The 20,318-nt window shown below is 38.0% G+C and overlaps 1 protein-coding gene across 1 annotated transcript in view; it reads left to right on the forward strand.

Moving 5' to 3' along the window:
* Positions 1–15,585, forward strand: part of LOC113745709 (fibropellin-1-like) — a 23,378-nt gene extending 7,793 nt beyond the window's left edge. Inside the window, exons 5-12 of the mRNA XM_027278505.1 lie at positions 1,302–1,409; positions 4,005–4,109; positions 7,412–7,551; positions 9,240–9,403; positions 9,559–9,812; positions 11,123–11,227; positions 14,659–14,781; positions 15,482–15,585. Coding sequence (XP_027134306.1) covers positions 1,302–1,409; positions 4,005–4,109; positions 7,412–7,551; positions 9,240–9,403; positions 9,559–9,812; positions 11,123–11,227; positions 14,659–14,781; positions 15,482–15,585 — 1,103 coding nt within the window. The remainder of the gene's footprint in view (positions 1–1,301; positions 1,410–4,004; positions 4,110–7,411; positions 7,552–9,239; positions 9,404–9,558; positions 9,813–11,122; positions 11,228–14,658; positions 14,782–15,481) is intronic.
* The last annotated feature ends 4,733 nt before the right edge of the window (positions 15,586–20,318 follow it).

A 20,318-nucleotide genomic window follows, 5' to 3' on the forward strand; every position in this document is an offset into this window, starting at 1 on the left:
ACTGCTGCTTATAATTTATTTATTATATATATTTATTATAAAAGTTCTTTTCTTATATGGTGAACTCAAATCAAATCACAATCAAATCAAATCAAATCTACAAATCAAATCAAATGTTATTTGTATGCCCCCAAGTCACAAAATACATTTGCCTCTGGTTACAACCTGTACAGGGGTGACACCCTTGTCCTTGACCCTGAACTGACCCTTTTAAGATATATAATTATAATATAATTACAAAGCTGAAATACTACATTGTTTTTAATTTAATTAATTAAAACTCAATTGTTTTATTTTACAGTCATAGATGAGTGTGTTCTTAGATTTTAGTAGGACACATTTGTGTAATTTCCTGCCGACAAGCATGGCATATTTTGTATATATGACCTGTAGCAACTACTGTGCAGATGTTATCAATCATAGTGTTTGTGCTGTGCATGAGGGTGCCGCTGTCAAGAAGGGACTTTCACTACATGTCATTGCTGCTCTGTTATTGTGATAGGACATTTTAAATAATAAACCTGTGCTGGAAGACACCACCCCAACCACAGCGGTAGAACTAGCAGCTGCTGAGGCAGCTGAGCACCAAACAAATCTTCTATGAACCAATCCACATCCCCGCCTCATCTGCTCTTTTCAGCCTGGATGGAGTTATTAAGTGTCCATTCTCTTAACAAGGAAGTGAGCCTGTCCACATATGGGTGCATTTTCTCTAACATCTCCTTGTGTTTCCAGGGGATCAGCACCTGACCTCTGCAGCATCTTATAATCTTATTAAATCTCATATCTGTACACTAAATATGAAGCTCAATTATCTTAGCTTAGCATAAAGACTGGAAGCTGGGGAGATGTCTAGCCTGGCTCTGTCCAAAGATTTAAAACAATCTGCCTTCCAACAGCTTCCTAGCAGCTCCATTGATAGACTCCCAGCTATGTCCACATGCTAAACCATGTCCTGCCGTTTTTACAATTGTACATGTTAATTACTAATCTTTATCGTTAGAAAGATTCATCTGTGTGGTTTGGACAGAACCAGACTAAGCTAATTGGCTTCTGTCTGCACTGAAACAATTAGAATTAGGCCACCACCATTTGTTTACAATGATTCAGATGGTGAGGCTGTTCTTTTACTGAATATGAGAACAATTTTTTGGGATCTTCCATTTATATGAGAAAAAGTCTGTTTGCCAAAAACATGCAATATAATAGTAATGGAATATGCAATATGTTATAACTCACAATGAGCTCCAATGTGAAGAATGTGTTTTTGTTTGTTTGTTTTTTTTTACATCTATCTCTAGGAGCGAACTGTGAGACTGAGATCAGTGAATGTGACTCCAACCCCTGTCAGCACAATGGCACATGCTTTGACTTCCTAGGACACTACGAGTGCCAATGTCCTACAGTACGTTGGGCTATGGCCAGGACTCTGTGCTTTATTAAACTTTCAGTGTCATGATGTTAGCTGTATTAGCGTGGGTCAGACAGTGCTGCAGACCATTTAAACTTGTATGCAGTGAATGTGGCCTAAGATTCCCAGCCAGGCCCCTCTGGCCTTCTCAATGTACTGTGAAAACCAAAGGTGATTAGCTTTTGCCAGCAGGGACCCCTGACTGTGACATATCCTGCCTGAGGAAGTTGGCTAGAGAGAGGCAGCATGATTTAATTCTTCACGAGTGATATTTATTGACTTTACTAAAAAATATTTTCTATTCTGTTTTATTTTGCTTTACTACTATGGCAATATGTTTAAGGTTCGTGTGTAAGATTTAGGGCACCGTATTTACAGAATATTATTGGAAATAAAATATGCTTACTGTGTTAGTTAATCAACGAAAAATTGTTTGTTTTGTTTTTTGTTACCTGAACAGTAGCCCCGAATACACAAACTAACACAGTAAAGGGTGGACACGAGGCAGTTGCAATCAGAAATCCTACTACTGGTCCTTTGAATAAAAGCAAAGTTAAGAAAAGCTTCTTCTCAGCTCACTACTGATCACAACTGCACTATTGTGCAGTTATAGAGGCAACAAGGCACAGCCAGGGTCTTTGTCACATTGCACGATCACTTTACAGCTTTGGGCTGTGAATGATAGCTGAGAGAAAATCACCAAGCTCATTGCCAAAGCTCATAATGCAACCAAATTGTGCAAATATATTATGAGAGTTTCATAATATCATATTATGAAACTGTCATTAATAAAATTTTCCTGTAATTGCTTTGTGCCTGACGGGCTGAGCTTGAATTTCATTCACTGAATATAAACTGATGAGCCACTCACGGAAGCGTCATGTGTTGGCAGGGTTATCGTGTCTGGCAACTGCTGCCAGATTTACTGGAACATGTTTCTGCCCGTACAACCAAAGACACAGTGGGCAGAGCTCTTTATGGCCAGGTGATGTTTTTCTCACAAGAATATGCACTGTTATTTTAGCAAATGTATCAGACTATGAAACATTGTGTTTGTACACTCTTGTTCATTAAACATTGAAGGACAACTTAGTGTAATGACACATGGGTCACAGAATCTGTTCGCCTCATCAGTTGTTGAAGCAAGGCACATTAGAGTCACTGTTTAAGGTGACATTCCGAGTGGCATTGTGTTTTTCATACTGATGATTACAATTAAGGTGCAACTCGTCATAGTTTAAAAGATAGTTTGAAGTGGTCACATCCATCCATCCCACCACAGATATTATGGTCAAACAGACAATCCATCAGTGCATATTGGACCAGAGGATTCCTCCACTCCCAGCAGCCCTGCGCTGCACAGCAGATGTGTAGTGTGTTCTCTGTGCACTCTAAGATCCACAAAAACTGTAATGTGTGTCAAGACACATAACATGCATGATGCAAACATTTATTTTAAATGTGCATAGACGTTTAGCTAATGATGTTACAGTGAAGTAGCAATTAATAATAATAATTGCAAAGCTGAAATACTACATTGTTAATAGTAATAATATAAAACTCAATTGTTTTTATTTACAGTCATAGATGAGTGTGTTCTTAGATTTTAGTAGGACACATTTGTGTAATTTCCTGCCGCACAGCATGGCATATTTTGTATATAATGACCTGTAGCAACTACTGTGCAGATGTTATCAATCATAGTGTTTGTGCTGTAGCATGAGGGTGCCGCTGTCAAGAAGGGACTTTCACTACATGTCATTGCTGCTCTGTTATTGATGATAGGACATTTTAAATTAATAACCTGTGCTGGAAGACACCCACCCCCAACCACAGCGGTAGAACTAGCAGCTGCTGAGGCAGCTGAGCACCAAACAAATCTTCTATGAACCAATCCACATCCCCCGCCTCATCTGCTCTTTTCAGCCTGGATGGAGTTATTAAGTGTCCATTCTCTTAACAAGGAAGTGAGCCTGTCCAACTATGGGTGCATTTTCTCTAACATCTCTCTTTGTGTTTCCAGGGGATCAGCACCTGACCTCTGCAGCATCTTATAATCTTATTAAATCTCATATCTGTACACTGAATGTGAAGCTCAATTATCTTAGCTTAGCATAAAGACTGGAAGCTGGGGAGATGTCTAGCCTCGCTCTGTCCAAAGATTTCAAACAATCTGCCTTCCAACAGCTTCCTAGCAGCTCCATAGTGATAGACTCCCAGCTAATGTCCACATGCTAAACCATGTCCTGCTGTTTTTACAATTGTACATGTTAATTACTAATCTTTATCGTTAGAAAGATTCATCTGTGTGGTTTGGACAGAACCAGACTAAGCTAATTGGCTTCTGTCTGCACTGAAACAATTAGAATTAGGCCACCAACATTTGTTTACAATGATTCAGATGGTAAGGCTGTTCTTTTACTGAATATGAGAACAATTTTTTGGGGATCTTCCATTTATATGAGAAAAAGTCTGTTTGCCAAAAACATGCAATATAATAGTAATGGAATATGCAATATGTTATAACTCACAATGAGCTCAATGTGAAGAACTGTTTTTTTGTTTTGTTTTGTTTTTTTACATCTATCCTCAGGAGCGAACTGTGAGACTGAGATCAGTGAATGTGACTCCAACCCCTGTCAGCACAATGGCACATGCTTTGACTTCCTAGGACACTACGAGTGCCAATGTCCTACAGGTACGTTGGGCTATGGCCAGGACTAGTGCTTTATTAACATTTCAGTGTCATGATGTTAGCTGTATTAGCTGTGGTAGCAGGCAGTACTGCAGACCATTTAAACTTGTATGCAGTGAATGTGGCCTACGATTCCCAGCCAGGGCCCCTCTGGCCTTCTCAATGTTCTCTGAAAACCAAAGGTGATTAGCTTTTGCCAGCAGGGACCCCTGACTGTGACATATCCTGCCTGAGGAAGTTAGGCTAGAGAGGACAGCATGATTTAATTCTTCACGAGTGATATTTATTGACTTTACTAAAAAATATTTTCTATTCTGTTTTATTTTGCTTTACTACTATGGCAATATGTTTGTAAGGTTCCGTGTGTAAGATTTAGGGCACTGTATTTACAGAATATTATTGGAAATAAAATATGCATTACTGTGTTAGTTAATCAACGGAAAATTGTTTTGTTTTGTTTTTTGTTACCTGAACAGTAGCCCAGAATACACAAACTAAACACAGTAAAGGGTGACACGAGGCAGTTGCAATCAGAAATCCTACATACTGTTCCTTTGAATAAAGCACTCAGATGAGATAAAATTAAAAGTTAAGAAAAGGCTTCTTCTCAGCTCACTACTGATCACAACATGCACCATTGTGCAGTATAGAGGCAACAAGGCACAGCCAGGGTCTTTGTCACAATGTTCACAGTATCACTTTACAGCTTTGGGCTGTGAATGATAGCTGAGAAAAATCACCAAGCTCATTGCCAAAGCTCAATAATGCAACCAAATTGTGCAAATATATTAATGAGAGTTTCATAATATCATATTATGAAACTGTCATTAATAAAATTTTCCTGTAATTGCTTATTGTGCCTGACGGGCTGAGCTTGAATTTACATTCACTGAATATAAACTGATGAGCCACTCACGGAAGCGTCATGATGTTGGCAGGGTTATCGTGTCTGGCAACTGCTGCCAGATTTACTGGAACATGTTTCTGCCCGTACAGACCAAAGACACAGTGGGCAGAGCATCTTTATGGCCAGGTGATGTTTTTCTCACAAGAATATGCCACAGTTATTTTTAGCAAATGTATCAGACTATGAAACATTGTGTTTGTACACTCTTGTTCAATTAAACATTGAAGGACGACATTAGTGTAAATGACACATGGGTCACAGAATCTGTTCGCCTCATCAGTTGTTGAAGCAAGGTACATTAGAGTCACTGTTTAAGGTGACATTCAGAGGTGGCATTGTGTTTTCATCAACTGATGAATTACGAATTAAGGTGCAACTCATCATAGTTTAAAAGATAGCTTGAAGTGGTCATCCATCCATCCATCCATCCATCCATTTTCTATACCGCTTATCCAGTTCATAGTTGTTGGGGTGCTGCAGACTCTGGAGATTCCAGCATGCATTGGGAGAGACATGGGGCAAACCCTGGACAGGTTGCCAGTCGGTCTCAGGGCTAACGCACAGACAGAAAAACAAAGTCATACCTACAGGGAATTTAGTGTTTCCAGTTCACTTAACTGGCATGTCTTTGAACTTAGGGAGAAAACCTGAGGAATCTTTTTCAGACAAGGAGAACTTAGGAACTTTTTTAAAGGCCAGCAGGTTTGAATCCAAACTTTCAGAATAGTAATTAACAATGAAATTATGACATAAAAACCATGTGTTTAAAGTGCTGGTAATGAAAAAGCTATGACAGCATCTGACTTTAAATCTTTTAAGCTTAATCCTGCTTTATTAGAAACGGAAAAAGAAACTTTACTAAGTTGGAGAAAACAATTCACAATTACATCAGATGTCACTTAATCCTAATGGTGATCCTCAAGTTTATTGTTTGATTAGCAATTTAAGAAAAAAAGCCAGTTCAGCCATGCAAAAATGTTATTTTAAATGTCACCATTTATATAATAATAGTGCATTTTTTTCTTTCGTGATGCTCATTTTACAGTGCATCAGATCTGATGTGACTCTCCCTTGTGCTTTTTAGGCATCGTCTATGTGGATATCTTGCTGTGACGTTAGAGGAATGAGGGGGTGGGCTGATGGCTATGTCAGTGGGGTTATCGAGTGGGAGCCTCCCATCACAGATGTCAAGTTGAATTAGACCCACGACACCCCCAGTAGGCTCAACAGTTATCGTTACCGCCCACGTTACACCTGCTCAGAGCACAGATCAGAACTGTATCCATCCACGCTGGCCTGTCAGTATATTTAGGAACATGTACACATATATACATTTGCTTTACTATTAATGATAACTGTAGGCCTATTTGATAATTTAATTTTCTATTTATATAGTGGATGCTAAAAAGCTTTTAATGATTGATTATAGAGTGAGTATGCAGTGTTATTTAAACATTGACTTGACACTGATATTACTGTATCTCCTATCTTAAACATGACATCGATATCCATCATTTGCACACAAGCTGGTGCCTTTTCTTTTCAGCCAGAGCCATCGGTTGCACTTTTCAGCTGCCTCTGAAGCTGTCTTTGCTGCCTGCCATAATCCCTGATCATGAATCCCTAACTCCCTGAGTAAACTGGTACTAGATGTGGCCACAGATCCATGGTAACGAAATTCCACAGGGCGTACCCTGGCTTTCCAGCCTTGCAGCTAAATCTCATCTGTTATCTCAGTAAACCTAAGCCTCTTCCGCTCATATGCCTCATCTGCCGCATCTTCTCATGGTGAAGTGAGTTCTGCAGTGTAAGAAAATAGTCAACTGAGAGCTGGACTACAGTACTAGGCAAAGTCTTGAGACATGGGTGGAATTATAAGTTGCTGGCCTATGACTATTTTTTTTTCTCCCAAAGCCCTACCTGCCACTGAATATATTATATTGTACCAACTCAATAATACATGTTCCCTCAACAACAGTAGTGTGCAAAGCCAAACTAGTGGACAGTCCTCGCTCTCCTAAAGCTTACATAATTAATAATTTTAGTTCATAGTCCATCCAACTGTTGGTTATTCTGAATGCATCATATCTGGGAACAAATCAGATGTTATTTTCAATTACTGTACACCACTTTAATAAGTTCTTTATAGCAAGTGTTTGGTGTATTACTAACCATTTGTCGTCCACAAATCTGGTAATGGTCATAGATAAGTATTAAAATCAGAAGAGGGATTAGATGAATAAACAGGGGGAAAAGAATCAACGATAAATGTAAACAAAAGTTTGAAAATTTAAACTTATATTAAAAAATGCATTGAGGCTCTAGTCAAACACAAGGCCAGGTGCTCGTGGCCCTTAAGAAAAAAAATACATTAACTCTAATGAATCTTTTCTTTCAGGATTTCTGGGAAAGAATTGTGAAGTTGATATAGATGCTTGTGCTCTACCCAACAACACATGTCCACCAAGGACTCAGTGTTTGGATCTCCCAGATGCTCTTGACTATGTCTGCCGTGTACCCTGTCCTCAAAACCTTCAAGTGGGTAAAAGCAATTTAATATACTATTTTCTCTCATGGGTTGTTCTTTCTCCACGTTAGAGTACCTCTCTTTGGTCTTCTACATGATTAAATGGCTCCTTATCGTCTTGTTTATTTCTCTTGGAGCAATTAAACAATTTCTATGCATGCTCGACAGCAGTTCAGCAACATTATCCCAACAGTGGGGGAACCAAAACAGAGGACGTTTTATGTGATTTTCCATATTTTGATCTGCCATTTTTGTTATGTAAGAACACAGAACTCAACACAACACTGACATTTAATTGAGCTGATTGTACACTGTGATCAACACTTTGGTATGAGAAGTTGCAGAAAGCACTGTCTGCTCTTCGTTTAACTTTTATATGTTATGTAATTCACAGTTATTCATATAACCTGCAAAAGATGTGCAAACTGTCACCACAAGCTGAATTAGAACATTGAGTACATAGGTGAGAAGATATTAAATATTAATTCAGTGTCTTATTTATAATATGTGGGATAATCCTTTGTTCTACACAGGGATAAAAATAAGCATATATGTCCTGCAGGAAGATTGACAGCAAATGTGATAATCCATAACCTCAGCTATGTTGGTTTGTCTGTGTAGGAAGCTGTATGAAATTCTTGACTAATGAAGGAATTCACTGCTTTCGTATGACTTTTATTGATACATCTGACACGTAAAAGAACCAATAATTTTAGTTAAGTAACAGATTCTAACCAATAACCTGACTGTAAGTACAAAAACACCTCATTAGTGACTATAGTGTGACTATAGTGTTGGAATATATATTCACAGTATGCTCACAGAATTCACAGCATGCTGTCCGCTGCATATTTAAAATCACTGAAGCACATTTTTTATGTCTTTTTATGTTTTTTCAAGTTTGAATGTGTTTGCACATCATCCAAATTTTTAAGCAGTCACGGTGGAGGAAGACAAAGCTGAAAGTGTGTGATTGTTTGTCAGGGTTTTTGCTCTTGGCATGCGCATGGGGAACGCATTTACAGGACTGAAAAGGCCGCTGCCAACTGATGCAGATGAGTGCTACTGAATATTTCCCTGAATGTTTGTATTTTTGAATGTGTGTGTTTGTTCCTTCACATGTAGATGAATCAACCCTCTGGGTTTAAAAAAAAAAAAGCAACCAAACCTGAACGGAGGAGCTTCTTGAGATGACAGATGGAGATGATCACTCACTGTGGAGAAAGGCTTATGTTGGCCCCCTTACAAAAATGCCATGATGTCTGCATTATACACTGTCGCACAAGCCAGCTCTTCCTCTGTCCCTTTGTTTCCACTCTGCTATATATATACACATGTACCAGCGAGCAGGCATATTTGTTTTGCCACGCAGAACACTTGGGAGGTTTAGCCCTCAATGACCATTGATCTTGTCTTGTAAGGCATGATGTAGATGCTACATGGAATACTGAGTGAACCAAGTATAAAGCATGAATCAGTATTCATGAGTGTGTCATGTGGCTGTAATGAAGCACAGTCTAAGGCAGCCAGAAGCAAGGCTGGATGAGGGGTTGCATTGTAAAATAATGGTTATATTTTTTAACAGAATGGGCCCAGCCCAGTCTAAGATATTATCAGGCAAGATTAAATGATTTCATTTTTCTGCATGAAGCCTCTTATTCCACGACGTGTATCTAACAGCTCTATCTTCTATCAACAGCCATGTGCCAACGGAGGACGATGTGTGCTGAATAATCCTAGTAGCTATACCTGTATCTGTGCACCTGGTTGGTCTGGTCAGAACTGCCGCATAAATGTCAACAGTTGTGTTCGACATTGGTGTCAGAATGGAGCCACTTGTGTGGATGAGATTGATGGTTACAGGTGGGTGTTCAATTCTTGATTGTCTTCAGGCCATTCAGGCATCGGAGTGTCAATGATTGTAAAAGCTGTGACATTTACTGTTCCTTTCCTTGGGGGTTGAAAGAATTTCTCTTACTCTCTACATTATTAAGAAATTCTCTTTAATGTGTTGGTAGCTGCCTTTGTCCCAGAGGATACACAGGCATCTACTGTGAGGAGGACATTGATTACTGTGTTGGCCATCACTGCTCTGAACATGGTGTTTGCCTGGACCAGCAGTATAACTTCACCTGCCGCTGCATGCTCGGATTTGAAGGGTCGCTCTGTGAACTGGAAACAAATGAGTGCAACAGCTTCCCCTGTGCAAGCGGAGCCACCTGTGTGGACCTAATCAGTGATTATCGGTGCCACTGCCCCAAAGGGTTTGAGGGTATGAGACCATCTGATGTGAATGTGAGCCCATTTACAGCCATTAGTATGTTGAGCCCCAGGAATATCAAATTTTAAAGCAGGTTTTAGTGTTTATATAGACATATGAATAAAAAACAGTTTCTTAATTGTCACAATGCTGTTTGATAGCATCGGGAAGGTGGCTGCCCGTGTAAATCATTATGCATTAGAACAGGATAAAAATAGTGTATTTGTTTCCTTGCAATATTGAATGTAGTATAAATATGATTCACTTTTAATGAGGGATTATTTAGAACTTAAGCGCATGCAAAAGCGTGTTGCTTTAAGGTATGAATTCATATATCACAGTAGTTAAAACACCAGTTTCTTGTGATAATTATATAACACCTCTCCCATGTTTACCAGATGTTTTTAGGGCTAAATTGACTCAGTTAAAGTTACCTGTTACAATCGGTGTAACTAATGTTGTATCTATGATCAATGTAAATGTTCAATGTCAATAATTAAACTTCAATACAAAAATGTACGTTTAAAATAGTCGTGTGTGATAAAAATGTCTAAATTGAACAATGGTGCAGTAATGTAATAAGTAGTAATTTGTTAACACTTACTGGCATGATGATATAGCTCAGTATCACTGTGAGTGTGTCGTACAAAGTGTGACTTACAGCATTTAGACTGGAGGTACAGTCAGCAGCTACCTTAATTATGTCAGTATCTTAAAGGACATGATTAACAGAGCACTTGCCAGTGTATGGGGTCATGATGGCAAATGTACAATTACCTTTGGTGTAGGCAGAAGTACAGATAGAAGAGCAGTGCCTGAGGATGTAAGATGGTTAGTTCTCTATGAGCTCTCTGGCTCATAGAGAACTAAGAGGTCTGAAATACTGCCAGAGGCCAGACCTATTGGAGCTTTAAATTTGTCAGTAAAATCTTAAATCGTTTCAATGTCTAACTCTTGCCCAGAGGATACTAAAATTGAGGTTATATTGGGGCATACATACAAGCTGCAACATCTTGAACACATAATCATTCAATCACATTTTGAGCCAGTAGAATTAGAGGTAATCAGCTGCCTCATAAAATAAAATCCTGTCTTCAATAAAGCAGGTGTTGCTCATTGTTGAGACTATAAACAGAAATTTGCACTGCTTCTGTTCTGAGTGTTGTTGTGGTTAGAACTATTATTCACATATTACAGCTTCACAACTTCCAATAATTATTAAATGCCCACAGAGACAGCAAAATGTATTAGTTGAAATATATATTAAACTATTTTCCTGTGACATTAAACAGTGTATTTGTTTCTCTTGCTTTATCCTGCAGGAAGGACCTGCTCTGAGAATGTAAATGATTGCTGGTCGCAGCCATGTCTAAATGGAGGCTCGTGTATGGATCTGATAAATGACTACATTTGTCATTGTCCTCTTGGTAAGTACCAAGTACTTGTGTATTATTGAGCATGTTTACAAAAATATCACGCTATTAATTTTCTTTGAACTGCACCTTGGGAATATATGAAAAGATTATTTCTCATACATTTACATGCAAACTTGTTTGTTTACTTTGATCATTTTTCAAGCTTTGTTCAAGATGTGCTTCCAAAGATAGCAAAGACAGGAATTATCAGTTACCCTGGTCTTTTGAAAGTTTGAATGCAGGCTAGAAACCCGTTAAAATTAGAATCTAAAAAGGCTCTACACGAGCAAATAGAAGTAATAAATCTTTATTATGGGTTAGGTTTAATAAATAATTAGATTTTCACATTTTATTTTTCAAGATCAAGGTTTAAATCAACATCAGTGGACATGTAAAGGATACAACACTGTTTTCTATTGCACTAATGCATGTAAACATGACATCTCTAATTAAACTTAGATTCAGTTTTCATTGTGACACCATGTTTTACATATTTCTGTATGTTTGACATTTTATAACACATGTTCCAGAAAAAAAGATCCATAATCAGTCTTTAATAGAGGGTGGTGATGTGTTACTCAGTGTGCGGCTGATTTTACTATGCCCTCCAGTAATAAAATACTTAATCACTACTTGATTGCACAAGTCAGAATGCTGCAGCCAAACCACTTGGCATTACAAGTCCAATGTCACATTCAATAGTAAACAGCCCAATCCACAGAACAGGATTACAGTCAAATATTTGAAAAAATAAAATCCACAAAGCATAGGTGTTTACAGGGTGCAGCACTCTGGCACTGAGTAATGGGTCTGTTTTGGTAAATTTTCTTAATATATTCTGCAAAGGCAAGAGAACTGCACAGGTTATGCTGGATATTTTGCTTTTTTATTCTTTTGAAACTCTCCACTTATATATTCATTGTTTCAATTTGATGTAGTGAAACAATATCACTGCCGTGTCTCTTTCCCTCAGCCGAATATACCTAGTTTACTGCACAATAAATCAACACAAATGTAGGTGAAGTCATTAAAACATTTACTACCCTGAAACATGTACAGCACCTGTTACATGGTGCGTTTTTATGACATTATGGATGCACCAAATGCATCCCTGTAAATAATCTGTTCTTATTGTTTTTCTGCTTTTTGCTTAAATTAGATTTGGGCAAAAACAGAACACAGATGTGTCGGTAAAACTTCCATTACTGTTTTGGTTTCATTGACAGATTTATAGACAGGTGTTTTTGATCACTTTATCTTTTCAGAAATTCAATTAGATTAATGGTCCATCAGATTTGTTGGCTTATCCTTTCACAAAAATGAAAAACACATCACTATTTTCCAATCTTGTGTTCAGACCAATTCCTGCCACTGTTAGCAATTCAGTACAGTATGTCTGAGTTGTCCAGTTTTATTAAGGACACTTTTAAAAGAAATATACTGCAAACAACTCTCAGATACTTAAGCCAAGGGTGCACACTTCTCCAAATTTGTTGCTTTAGTGGTAGAAAATACACATTTTTAGTTCAGTCTGCATCAAAACACACATCATGATTGATAATCATGCTAATTAGTTATGGCTTAAATCCTGTCACGACTGACTCAGACTCGTGACCACAAAGTCACCATGACTTACAGTACATGGTGACTTCTATCTAAATTTGGTTACAACTGCATAGGACATTCAGCAAGTATGACATTTTATTCAAGCCTACAGGTACACAAAGTTTAGAACCAAAGCCAGGAAAATATTTTAGTGTTATAATATTCTGTTTTCCATCTTTTTCAGTAGCCCACCCAAATAATTTATGTACCAAATTTAACAAAAGTAAGGTGAAATGTACAAAGAACACTCCAGACACAATTCAGCAAACATTTATTATGTTGGAAAATATGCTTTGGTGCAAATAAACATTACCTAAGCTGATTAATCCAGGGAAATATACCTAACTTGACACCAAATTTCACTGAATTCTGTATTGTATTCATCCTGCTAACAACAAAGAAGGCTCTTTGGATTAGATGCAGCTTTCATAATCATACATAATCATTTCATTTATTAAACTGAATTCTGTGACTTCAATCCAAGAGCATGATTTCCCGTTTTTTCGGCTCAGTGAAGCAACCGGAATATCGTTGATGAGAAATGATTAAATATGCTGATGAACAGCAGTCCTCCAGGCCAAAGAATAGTTACGACCCACGGCTGTTATCATTAACCACTGAACATGGGAACATGATCACTTTTCTTCAATTCCACACTTCATCGTAGGATATCTTGTTACACCTGTATGTTTAGAGATAAAGTGGAAAACAGTTTCACTCTGTCTTTCTTTTTGGAACAGAGTTGGTCTGAGCCACTAGTCGCTGTCAAATAGAATAGGGAGTCCCATTTGGAGATGGTGACACTGTAAATGTGACATTCCTTCATGCAACATTAACCTCAGAGTGAATTGCATGCACAATTGGTTATTAAACACTTCTGAAACACTCTGTTGGAGGCAATAGCTGTCCATTAACTAGTCAAGGCAATACATAACATGATGAGAAAAGGGTAGTTGGAAGGTCATCAAACATCTAGATAGATGTGTTGATGTAACGTACACTGCTCTGAATACAGGTTACACTGTAAAGAAAGTGGAGACAGGAGCTATATAGTCTAATATGACTGCTGTCCTGTTTTTATATTCAAGTTTTGATAAAAGGGATTTGCATTAAGAAGTGATGTTTGAAATATTTCACTCGTTTGCCAGCGAGTGAGACCTACTTTGCAGACAGCGACTGCACACAGATTAATGTGACGGGGTTATGGGTACATTTTTCCTGTTTAGAGGTTTCTGGTTTGAAGGGTTAGCATGAGCATAAATTTATTACATTTTGCTCTTAAAAACCCCAAAATCCTGTACTCCATGAAGTGAACCTTCACAACCTTTGCAAAAGTAACCATTAAACGCCAAATGTCTTCTTGTTTTTTTTTACATTACCTGATTAAACAATGTGATTCATCAAGAACACACAGTAATCTATTTCAGGATTCTCCCTTTAAGCCATCTTTATTTGTACTAACACATATAATGAGTATCAGTCACACCATCTGCTTGTGCTTTATTTACAACAATAGATATTGACACGGGTATCTATCAGTGACATGCAGACATGCATTTGGTGGGGCAGATAAATGTGATATGGATCAGTTTGGTGGGGTGGGTCCCTGTCAATGATTCACTCAATTAGCATAGTGCATAGCAGGTAGATTGCAGGGGGGAAATCAATACCTCCATTAATCCAAAAGAAAAGGTGTCTTTACCTAATAAAACACACAGCCACATAAATATGTGTTGCGTAACATGTGTTACGCTTTTATGAATTCAGCCATTTACTGCTTATTTCCCAGAGCTTGGTTGTATTCTCCTTCTCCATTGTTAACTCAGTTTTCATTGCAGGGTTCAAGGGGAAAGATTGCTCTGTGGATATTGACCTTTGCTCATTTGGAATGTGCAGTGAGCACACATTAATATGCGCAGAGACCAAAGGTGGACAGAATGTGTCTTGCACATGTGAAAGAGGTGAGCAAGCCTTTAACAGGTGTTGTATTTATCATGCAGGTGTATTAACAGGTGGAGAATGAGCACATGGTGAGACTGAGAATCTTTTCTCAATACTGACTTCTCTACTAAAGGAGTTGGTCACTGTAAATACCTCAGCTTCAGCTAATAAACCATAGTCCTTCTGTGATATAGTTCCAAAACTGGTGCATAATGTTTTTACACCTTCAGAACCATCTAATAATATTGTGCTTATGCTCACTCTCAATCCCCTCCATGAGGATGTCAATGTTATCAACACAGTAGCTGCCAGCAGGGACAGGGGTAAGAGAGCAGTAAAAGTAAAAGAGGCTTGACCAGTTAGATACTCTGAGGCTTGTCAGGGGTAACCACGTCTTGCAGGTCAAGGATATATAGTAAGTTACAGAGTGACAGTATAGTGTTGAGTAATCATGCAGCCTATTCCTGGATAGAGTTACAATGTTTGAAATAAAAACATTTTTCCTGCCAAGCCAATCATAATTCAGCCGACACTGTTCTGCACAAGCTCTGCTATCTCTTTTTCAAATGAATAGCTATTACATAGAAGTTCATGTAACCCAATCAATAACTGCAACTCCATTACTCCTGTTGCACTTATGCTCGGCAGATGTCATAGTGAAGGATTGTGAGTGATTTCTTATGTAAATGAAAGCAACCTGCGGCGAACTGCTCTCCCCAGATCACTACTCAAGGGCAAACTGCGAGATGCTGCCTCGTCTAGATGGTTCAGGTCGGCAGTCTTGGCATCCACGTTATCTAATGCTTGCCAACCTAATGTGGTGAAAAGCATGTTACTGATACCCTCCCTCACTGTATTCTGAATCCCATGCTGTCAACCTTTTGACCTAATACCTCGTGCTCAGACAAACTCCTTGGTCAAAAAAAAATATTGGATGAACTCAAATGGTTGATTATGCATGCATGATCTTGCATGTTGTGTATGTGTAAGAGAAAATCAAAGACAAATAGTTGTGGCCTGCTATAAAAATTGCTGAGAAATTCTTTCTCCAGATTATTAAGTGTTTAAACTCTCCTCGAGAGCAGATTTTGCAGAGCAAAAATTGTGTAAAATACAACCAAAAACAGCATGTTTGTTTTTACATTTACATTTATTTCAAAGGAACAACTTTGCAACAACTTTTTTTTTTTTTTTTACCATAAAATTATTTCTAAAAACTGTTTTGTCATAAGCCCTGTTTGGCATTAAAATATTTTTTTTGTCATATATATATTTTTATTTTTTTTGCAATGCAGCAGTTGCTTTTGTTCGGTTGTTGTTTTTGTTTTTGTGTAACGTTACCGTGTTAATTTGGAAGAAAACTGCTTATTTCGATTGTTCTTTTTATAGCCACTTTCAGCATTCCTCACTGTGAAGAGCATCTCAGGTTGGATCCTGATGTAACAAATGCTCTTTGGTAGCTTGGAGTGAGGTTATACCACAGACAGCCTGTGTAGCACTGGCAATAACATGCCTTAAACACTGACACGTTTCATGTCTTTAATGGGTGTGTGTGTGTGGTGTGAATGTGTCGACACATGTGCACCGATGCATGTTATTTGTTTCATATGATTCCCTTTGTGTATAGATTGACTTTGATCTTAAAAATCACTGGATTTGGCTTGTGTAATGTAATAAATCAGAAGGGCAATGACTGGCTCTTATTAAACATGATTAAATGATCCAGTGAGCTGAGTCTGCATGTGCCCAGCAAGCTCTTTGAATCAATACAAGCTTTGAAAAGCAGCTTTTGTTTGTGAAAACAAAGTCATGCTGATCCTAATTGGCTGAGGAATGAAAGCACGCAAAAGGATTCCAATAACAGTGTGTTTTTATATATATATATATATATTCTGCAGGGTTTGGAGGGTCACTTTGTGAAGTAAATCTCAATGAGTGTGAGTCAAAGCCATGCCAGAACGGTGGTATTTGTGTGGACGGCGTTGACCTGTATCAGTGCTTCTGCTCAGACGGTAAGTTGCAATGCAATTAGATCCCCAAGTCATCAAGATGGTACAATTATATAACTAATTTAGACTTTTGTTAGTTTTTAAGTGTGCAGCCAACAATTTTCAGCCCTGGGGGTATGACCCTAGCTTAAATGAAAAAGCTTTTCTGAAATACTTTAAAAAAAAATCATTCTCCATTCTATTATGTGGTGTGTTTGTTCTTTATATTCCTGCGGATATGTGCACAAACAGAAATGGAAAGACAATGAGTTGTTGTCACTGCAGCTACAATTCAAATCAACAAGCAAGACCTTGTTCCACTCATTTGTGCTGATGTTGAATAGTTTTTTTTTTCGAATGGGACCGACATTCACAGTAAAAAAGATCAGGACAACCTGGAACCATTCTCTCAATGAATTACACAGGTAAAGAAAAAAGGAAAAAAAAAAAGAATAGGACCACTTTATGAGTTTGTTTGTATCTATCTTCTTTTCGCAAATCAAAAGGGAATATTTTGCCTCTCAGATCTAACGAGAGATGGAATTTATTTCTCATCATTTCCATAGTTACAACAGAAATTAGATCTTCCCTAAGACCAACTTTATCAACTCAGGAACTCATTAATGCAAAATTAATTTTGAAAAAACCACCCTACAGACTTCTCTCCCCTGCTAAAAGATCTTCTCAGTATTATATAAATAATCAAAAATATATCAAACATTAATAAATTATTGTTACCAACTAACACGCCTACTTTTTCTATTCTTATCGGCAGACTCAGTTTGGTGCAAAAAACATAGATAACCAACTTAAAACAACTGGGGAATGTACATGGATGGATTTTTTACACAACTGGAAGAGATTTTCATCATTTTTTTTTCTTTGCCCAAACACCATGTCCTCCTTACTAGGACAACAACACGTTTATCTGAATATCTGTGCAGCCATGTGCTCTAACAAACCTAACGCAACAGGCAATTTAGCTGATTGGCACACCTAGTGCCAAAGGGCAGGAACTAATCAGTGGATTTAGTTGTTGTAGTATTTCCTTTGAATGCAAACCTGTACACTCTAAACTCTGTTTTTGCCACATGATGTTGATTGATTCCTTTGTCAAAGCAATGTCAGTGACACGTTTCCTGGCTCACAGTAAAATGCCCTTAGGTTAACAGGGTTAACTTTAAATTTCCCTGATCACATAAAAATCATTCCATCAGAAATTTCCACTCACGTCATTAGAGTGAGAAGGAATAAATCCCTGCTATTTTTCCAATAATTTCTTGGTCCAGTTGACATCTTACCTGTGAGATGTACCTCTGATTAAACCTTGATTGCGGGTGAAGCCTGTTATGCATTTTTAATGAAGTCAGGATAATTGTCAAATTTTATGACATGGAGAGAGGTGGAAATTGGTTCCATGGTCAGTTTGAGAAATGATGAGAATTTGACCTGCACCGATGGTGCTGATAGCCAAGCATTAGTCATGGGCCTCCTGTAGCTGCAGTGTGTGACAGTGCTAATGATAGTCATTTTGTAGCGTGACGATGCGGTGGAATATAGTTATGGGGGCCTAAAATGTCAGAAATTGGCAGCGCTCACTTTGACTACATGACTTTAACCTTTTATTCTCAAAATATAAAATGTGCTGATATAACTCGACATGCAAAATATGTTAATCAAATAGACACACCCGATGTGACAATATACAATTTATTCCTTCAAATGGAAATTGTTGTGCAGTCTTCTCTGCATATCATGTGCTTGTTTACTTGTGATGCGACTGCAGTGAAAAAAAAGTTTCATGACGGCAATAAATTGATTTTGGGTGCAATTTGATACTAATTAGTATCTTTTCAAATCTGGTGTTTACTGACATTCACAAACCATCTCTGATGACATTTTTCTTTTTCTCTTTATGTCAGGGTTTGGGGGGTTGAACTGTGAAATCAACTATGATGAATGTGTCCATGGATACTGCGCCAATAATTCCACATGTATTGACCTGGTTGCAGACTATGAGTGCGTCTGTCCTCTGGGCTTTGCTGGTGAGTTATCTATGTCATCATTTTCATAGTTTGGTTTGATGAAAATAGTGCAGATTGATGACTCTTCAGCAGTGATAACCATCAAAGTGGTCCCATTGACTAATGTAAGAGCTCATTCACCAACTGCAGATTGACTGCAGCTGATTGAGTAGTAAGATATCTTTGTTTCTCCTCCTGTAGAAACTGAATATAAAGAATAATTTATATATAGAAGATATATTTTATTTTATTTTATTAAATTCCATGGAGAAACCTAAACTGTACATTAATTATGATTCAAGTTGTCAAAATACAAAGCTCTACATTACTAACATGTTTATTTTGTCTCAATTTTTATATTTGGTGTGATATGGATTGTATCCATGGAGTCTGATTCATATTTATACTGTGATGCTATAAGCAGGCAGAAAACTAGACTAAATCAATTCTGTGTGCCTTTGGCTGTGGGAAGAAGGAACTGTAATAGACACTGAATGTACAAAGATATGGCAGTTTTACTGCAGTATCGCCTCTACTGGCTCCATTACCGAACACACGCACACCTCAATCATGCTGCTTCATCACACTAATGGTTGTCACTCTCTGCGGTCAAACTCATTTGTGTGCCACGTGTCGTTATGTTGGTGATGTGATCTGTTTTTTTTGTGATATGTTTATCTTTACAGCGCTCAATTAACAGTCTTTATTTAACTTTAAGGTAAGAACTGCACAACACCTGTCTCTGCATGTGCATCAGATGTTGAATTCTGCAAAAATGGAGGAACCTGCTCCCACAACATAGCTGGGGAAATACACTGCATTTGCTCTGCAGGTATTTAACAGGCACATTTCTACAGTCGGTTTCTTAATGAATTTGTTCATCTTAATTTTTCATACATGAGTCAAGCTCGGCATTTGCTCTTTAGTCATTACTACAGTAATTCCATCTGAAATTACAGACATGCACTAGTGCACTTAGTAAAAAATAATAGTAAGGTACACCATCTTTCCAACTGCAGTGTGTCATGAGCTCTTGTTGGATTTTTCTACATGCATCCCTCTCTTTTAAATTTACCCCTAATGTATGTGAAACCATATTAGTGTTGTTGATTACTGGAAGCAAAACAGCTTTTGACCTCTAAGTACATGTACAATGTAAAATGTACAAATCCAAAAATGAGTTACAATTGGTGAAAAACAAAAGCCATACTCCGCTGAAGGTTGTGTACTGCAGCTGAAATCTGTCCTTGTTTTTAGTGCTTTAAGTGCTGGTCGGATAAAATGTGCAAATTAGCAGAGAGGAAAAACACTGGCAATGACGGCATTTCGTGAAATCACAATCAATGATGTGTTAGAGTCACAGGAAGGCAGGGGGATACAGTACACAGCACAGCACATCAATCACTCCTTTGATCCCACCTCTTACAGGATACCATGGCAATGACTGCTCCTCATCTGTGAACCAGTGTGTGTCAAATCCTTGCGACCCAGAGGGGACTCTTCTCTGTGAAGAGCTGGCAAATACTTATAGATGTGTGTGTCAAC

Source organism: Larimichthys crocea, chromosome III, assembly GCF_000972845.2.
Source record: "Larimichthys crocea isolate SSNF chromosome III, L_crocea_2.0, whole genome shotgun sequence".
NCBI lineage: Eukaryota > Metazoa > Chordata > Actinopteri > Sciaenidae > Larimichthys > Larimichthys crocea.